Source organism: Sesamum indicum, linkage group LG4 (assembly GCF_000512975.1).
Source record: "Sesamum indicum cultivar Zhongzhi No. 13 linkage group LG4, S_indicum_v1.0, whole genome shotgun sequence".
Classification (NCBI taxonomy): Eukaryota; Viridiplantae; Streptophyta; class Magnoliopsida; order Lamiales; family Pedaliaceae; genus Sesamum; species Sesamum indicum.
In genome coordinates this window covers 15,676,101-15,683,218 of record NC_026148.1, presented here as the reverse complement: position 1 = coordinate 15,683,218, position 7,118 = coordinate 15,676,101, and the positions used below count along the sequence as shown (strand labels likewise).

Genomic DNA, 7,118 nt, shown 5'->3' with positions numbered 1-7,118 from the left:
TCGTATACATTGAGTTTTACTTTCCCTCCATCTCTTTCCCCATTATGTCTTATATATTTATTTTTATTTTCACTTTTCACCCCAATCAAACATATTTTGAATTCGTCAAGAGTTTGGGGTAATATTATCCTTCCCATCATTTTTTACGCACCACCAAATTCTATTGAATATGAAACTAAGATATAATGCAAATTAATTTAACGTTGTAATGAAACATTATAAGAATAGTTGTGGGTTGAGTTGGATTGACGGGCGACGATCAGCGTAGCAATCCGAAAACGTCGTAAACCATCCAGAAGTAACTGAAAACTCCTATTTACTTTGCCAATAACACTACTTTCCATTCCCTTTCTTGCCAGCCTCAGGCCACCTGATCACACCCAAAATTCCCTTTGAGAAAACAAGAAAAAAGACCAAATTCCTCTCTGCCCTAATTAACCTCTATCTCTCTGATCCCGTAATTCTTGCCTCCGCCCAATTGGGATCCCTGCTCGTCGTCCTGGCACAGCCCACGACGACGAGTGGATGCAGGTTGGTTTACATAGTCAATATTAATTCAATTTTATGTCGCGAGTTCCGTACCAGCTCCTGGAGCTGGCTATCATCTCAGCTCAGGATCTGGCATCCGTCTCCAGAAATCTGCGCACTTATGCAACCACCTGGATCAATCCAAACCGAAAACTCAAGACCCGGGTCGACAATCAGGGCCTGAACAATCCTACATGGAACGACAAGTTCATTTTTCGGGTGGATGACAAGTTCTTGAATTCTGCGACATCTTCCGTGATGATTGAGATTTACGCCCAGGGATGGCTGCGGGATACCCCTGTTGGGTCTGTCAGCGTGTTGATTAGCAACCTGATCCCTCCTTCGGTCCGCCAGGAGGGTTCTAGCCGCCGGTTTGTGGCGCTGCAGATTCGCCGCCCGTCAGGCCGGCCTCAGGGGATTCTGAACATGGGGGTCTCCCTGTTGGACAATACAATGAAGAGCATGCCGCTCTATGCCGACCTGAATGCGTCCGCTGTTGGAGTCCGTGATCTGATGGATGAAAAATTGTGCAAAAACAACAAACGCAACAAGGAAAATGATAACCAGCGAAAAGTACATCGTCAGGACGGCGGGAAGGAATCGTCGGGCGAGAAGAAGATTCAGTTATTGCGGACCCTGAGCGATCAGACGGATCTGACGAGGAAACAGGGCGGAGGGAGGAAAAGAAGGGGTAGTTCAGTGTGTAACGTACCATATTATAATCAAGGCTTCATGCTGAACATCGGAGGCAGTTCAGTGGTCGGAGGTGGTTCGGTTGTACATGCGGGTGGATCCTATGTGAACGGATCCCAATGCAACTCCGATTTGGGGCCGTCTCCATCGGTGGTGGCGGCAGCTGTGGCGTGCGGGCTTTATCCGACGCAGCTAGGGCCGCCTCCAAAGCCTGGGAGCTCAGTCCTGGAGGATTGGACGGTTGAGGAGGCGAGCATGGAAGGGCTAAAATCCAAGATCGAGCGGTGGCGGATGGAGCTTCCGCAGAATCAAAGGTACCAGAGGCTTGAGGCCAGCAACAAACGAAGGGAGAAGAAACCCGGCCACCGGCGCAGGAAAACAGCAAACGGCGCTGATGATGATGAAGCCGGCCGGTTTTCGTGCTTCGGAAATGCGTATGGTTGCGAGTTCACCATTGTTTGCGGCAGTAAGAATGGGGGCAGGAAGAGTAAGTCTGGTGGCTACACGAGCAGCAAGACCAGCACTTCCGAAGTATGAAAGATTCTTGAAAATCTTGATATACATCCACCAATTGATATGGAATGCTAGCAAGTAAAATTCTAATTCCAATCCAGTTCGGTCAGATCAAAATTAATTAAATAATAAGTGTAATACACTTATCATCTGATCAGTGGACATTTAAAAAAAATGACCAATCATATGACAAGTATAATACACTTATTTATCCGATTAATTTAGTTCAAACATACGTAGTTTGGGTTAGGATTTTCAATAAGTAATGGCATGCTATTGATGCTTTGAATATTTACATATGATGAAAAGATTAGAAATAGGAGAAGGTCCCTGATCAGTTTTCAGTGGAGAAAATGGGGTGGATTCGTATTTGTTCTGCCCCTGTGGATTTTTTTTTTACTTTTTATCTTTCGGTGTGTTTGCTTTTTTTTATTTTGGTTTTGATCCTTTTAATACCCCTTTTTTGTAAATGACTGTGAATTGTTATCTAGAAAAAGAGGGGGAAAAGGGAAAGGGTTTTCTGGATTTTTAATCCAAGTGTATGTAAACCGAGGTTGAATTAATTCACCAGTTGGTTACAATGAATTGTGTGAAATTATTGTTTGATTATGATCAATTAATGTCTTGATTTGGGCTTCCTTTACTCATTTTTACATTTGTTCTTTTTCTTTTATTATTTTCTCAGCTCTAGTGTGGTTTTGTTATTGGAATAATTAAATTTACGATCCCAAATATATGATTTATTTATATAAATTGCTTATATCTTTAAAAAATCACACATACACTTATCAAAAACGACAATATTATTTACGCAAACCATCATTACGATTTTTTTTGAAAAACTACACATAATTATAAAAACATCAACATTATTACATATATTATCTTTACTTTTTTACTATTAGAAGTGGTTTTTGTAATTATACAAAAGATAGAAATAATTTGTATAAATAAACCACAAATAAGGAGTATAACTACAATTATCCCTTTGTTCTTGGTAAATCCATAAAACATAAATAGGTTGTATATTACTTGATCCAAGTATCTGGTACAGGAGCTGTTGATGCTGTTCTAACATAAACATATTTACATTCTTGTGCAAAACAAAAGTAGCAAAAAGTTGGGCAGGCAACGTAATTGTAATTGTGATCAGTTAATTGGATTATGATCCAAAAACATAAGGAGAAGCGATGTAGGACATTGGATTGGATGAATGGCTTGGGACATGAGATTCAACATTAGTACAAACTACGTTTGAAACTTTCTATATCTGGAATATTTGTTTAAACAAGGTCATGCAGGATATGACTCAGGTCAAGAATGAGTTGGAAGATCAGTGGGAGCTTAGTTGTGTTCCTAGTATTTTAGGTGTGGACGTCTTACTCATTTGGAATGATGTGAAGATGTTGGGAAATACTGAAGTACTAACATTTTTCACGTAGTTCTTCATGAAGGATCCCTTATCATGGGGTTAAGCTATCTAAGACTCAGTCTTTGTGGACTGATGAGGAGCTTAGAAAGATGTTTGATATCCCCTATGTCTTTTGCCGTTGATAACATGGGTATGTGGTCCGATACACCAGGCCAATGTTGTGTGTGCTTTGATCATAACAATGAATATCAAGGGTATATCGAGAAGGCACTTCATAGCAGAAAAAATTACTCTTTAGTACTTGAATAAAGATTAAAGAAGTGTTCTTGATGCAAGTCAATGGAGAGTTGATTCTGAAAGGTTATGGGGATACTAGCTTCCAGTAATATGTGAATGGTGCCTGGTCTCAATTTTAATATACACTCAGACTTAATGGCGATGTGGTGGCTTGGAATGGTTCAAGCGAGATGCCAAAATGATTTTCACCATAGAAGTCAAATGCATAGTGACTTTAATAGTTGCTCAGGAAGTGTTTTGGATGAAAAAACCACATCCAATGATTGAATATGGAGTCTAACACGATCAAACCAGTAGTTACCTGGAGAATAACAACTAGACAATGACAAAAGCAAAAGGGCCGATATCTCATCAAAAATCCAAATAATATTCTTAGAGGCCACCATTAGTTTGGAACGATGGTAGGAGGCCACCATCTAAATTTTTTGGGCTTATAAGCTTTTCCATTTTTATAGCCAAAAGAGTTTAAACTTGGCTTATATTTTTTCAAAGTGGGACAATTAGCTTTGCTTAAACTTTCCCATCCTATATTAATTTATAGTCAAAAGTGTTGAATTTTATTTTATACCTTTTTAATGTGAGGCAATAAGCTTGGCTTAAATTTTTTCATATTTATAGTTTAAAGTGTTTAAATTTTGCTTCATACTTTTTCAATATGGGACAATAAACTTGGCTTAAACTTTTTCATATTTATAGTTCAAAGTATTTAAGTTTGCTTTATATTTTTCCAATATAGGACAATAAGCTTCGTTTAAACTTTTCTATATTTATAATTTAAAGTATTTAAGTTTTGACATATACTTTTTCAAAGTGGGATAATAAGTTTGGTTTAAAATTTTCATATATATGTATAGTATAAAGTGTTTAAATTTTCGCTTATGCTTTTTGAATATGGGATAATAAGTTTGGCTTAAAATTTTTATATTTATAATTTAAAGTGTTTAAATTGTGCTATACTTTTTTAATAATGTGTGACAATAAGTCACATCTAACTACTAATTTGGTTTAATAAATTGGTATAAGAATTTCTTGATATGTTACAAATATATATGCATGTATATTATATATTTCAATTAATCAATTTTTTAAATTCGATCAAATTAATTAGACCAGTAATTCAATAATCCAATAACTTATTCAATTCAATCACCGATTCGAATTTTTAAATCATCCGACAAGAGGAACACCAACAACTTATCATGAGATCCCTTAGATTTAAACAATAATAATGATGCTACAATAATTGTCAACCAAACTATGGTGAAAAATATATTACATATATATAATTAATAATGGAGAAACTGATAGATGGGCTGTTATCATGGGCATTAACTAAACTTATCCTGCCCACAATAACAAAAAGAAATTGCAGTTTGGTTATCTAATTTCTTCATCACAACTCTAATAAATGAAATAAATTTTTGCTAAGAGTCATTCTCCACTGAATCAAAACATGGAAATATCTATTTCTCCAAGAAAAGAAAAAAACAAAAAAAAAGACATGGAAATAGCTGCTCTCAAAACATCCTCAGAAAAACAAAAAGATATATGCAAATGTTTTAATTAGTGGAATTTGCATCAGTAGTGGGCTTGTTCTTTCTTTTACTCGTGCTATTACTCGGTTTATTACCACTACTTGGATGTTTACTTGCCCCGCAAACTATTGTGAACTCGATTCCATAGACCAAACAAGAAAACAGGCCCCCGTCAGAGTTCCTCCTGGAATGCCTTTTATTCGTCGACAACTCCGAATCATCATCGCAACTTTCCAGGTCAGTATGCCCATCAGAAACCTCCCTTCTCCACCTTTCTCTACTGGTTCTAGTTCTGTACCCTTTGGCCTTGGCTTCCTCAATCGTCAGCTCCTCCAGGATTGAGCTGCTTGTGTCGTCATTTATTTCTAATCTTATCTGGGTTGCGGGCTTCACCGGCAGCGGTGGGGGCAGCTTAGCCCAACATCAGAGCACAATTCAGAGCCATTCACCATGGAACTTTTGCATACTGATCCATTGATGATCGAGCCATCGATTACTGATCCTGGTTTTAGTGCGAAGTCATCGGTGTTCATCTCGGATCCTACGCTCAGCGAGCGCCAGAGCTGGATTTTTCTTTCGAGTTCTTTCTTTTCGTCTTCTCCATCTTCGTCGTACTGCGGCAGCTCCTGCTGCAGGCTGACAGCACCCGCTTTTTTCTGGATTTCATCATGGAAATTGTCGGCGATAGGATTGAGCGGCATGCTTCTCATGGTGGTGTCGAGGAGGGATACTCCCATGTTGAGGATGCCTTGTGGGGCTCCTGACGGGCGACGCACCTGGAGGGCAATGAATCTCGTGCTCCTAGGAAGGTTCTGCAGTGGAATTCCCGATGGTGGAGCCAGGAGGTCACTGATGAGAACCCGCACGGTCCCTACAAGGACGTCCCGGAACCAGGAGACCGTGTAAATCTCCACAGTCATAGCCGAATTTTCCGAGATGAGGGATTTGGTGTCGACACGAAACGAAAACTTTTCATTCCATGTGGGGTGAGTGTGGCCCTGCTGATCCGTTCTGGTGGTGAGCTTTCGGTTAGGATTGATCCATGCCACGGCATACGTGCGCATCGATTTGCAGACGGGAGACAGGTCTTGAGCAGATATCAGGCTAACGTCGAGGAGCTGGAGTGGGGTGGGTGGCAGAGGTGGGTCGGAGATACACGAGGAGGCAGCGGTGGAGCTGGCTGCGACGGTCGGAGTTTGGGTTGTGGAATCCATCCGCCCTTGGTGACAGGATGGACGAAGGAGGAGATGGGAAAGGGAGAGAGCACTGTCTAGTTGTTCTGTTGAAGACGCACGGTGGGAAGGTGGTGAAGAAGTTTTGTTGTTGTTGATGATGTTTCTTGACCATCGCTTGTTGATGTTGGAATTCTTGCAAATTGGTTGGCTTCCAATAATCAAGTAATTCCTTGATTTTAGCTGTAATTATCCTTCACCCATAAGTACTTACACAAGAAATTAACAACTTCTATTATTCATCTAATTATATTAATTAGAGATAATTACACTTTTATTTCTTGAATTTTGGTGTAATTATATATAAATTTTCTTTGGGTTGAGATCTAATATCTAGTACTATTGAGATTTACTTTTGTATAACAATGAGTTGTTTGTTTGGTCAAAATTCACTGAATTTGTTGATATTAACAAAAGAATTTGAATAAAAATTGATATTTACCCTCGATTGACTTATTGCAAGTCAAATAATTTTTGAAACTAAACTACCCTTATAACGGTGAAAATATAATTCCTCACATGCATTAGCGCGTGAAGATGTATGAGAGTAATTTAGTCATAATTAAATTATTTAATTTGCAATAAGTTTGTAATAAATCAATCGGAGTTAAATATTTTTCTTTAATTTTTTCTTAATATTAGCAAATTCGGTGATTTTTGATTAATGGAGGAATTTATTTGTTAGACGGATGCAAACCTTAAGTGTGTTAGATATAATTTCTCAAACCACAAAAAATCTACATATAATTATATCAAATCTTAAAGGAATGTAATTATCCCTATTAATTAATTACACTCTTTAATGATCATTATTGTATTACGTAGTACAGATCCATCTTCTTGAACTTTTATTTTGTGATTTGTTTTTTTTTTAACTATTCCTTTTTAATTTAAATTTTCCCGTACAGCTAATAATAAATTATAACTAATCAAATAAATTAAATGATA

The 7,118-nt window shown here is 38.1% G+C and overlaps 2 protein-coding genes across 2 annotated transcripts; one reads left to right on the top strand and one right to left on the bottom strand.

The window, feature by feature from the left end:
• Positions 230-2,377, top strand: LOC105161156. Its single transcript, XM_011078757.2, has one exon. It carries the CDS (start codon positions 565-567, stop codon positions 1,756-1,758), a length of 1,194 nt encoding a protein of 397 aa, XP_011077059.1. The 5' UTR covers positions 230-564; the 3' UTR covers positions 1,759-2,377.
• Positions 4,963-6,152, bottom strand: LOC105161211. The gene is made up of 2 exons (XM_011078829.1): positions 5,406-6,152; positions 4,963-5,349 (listed from the first exon to the last, which is right to left on the bottom strand). Exons 1-2 carry the CDS (start codon positions 6,150-6,152, stop codon positions 4,963-4,965), a joined length of 1,134 nt encoding a protein of 377 aa, XP_011077131.1.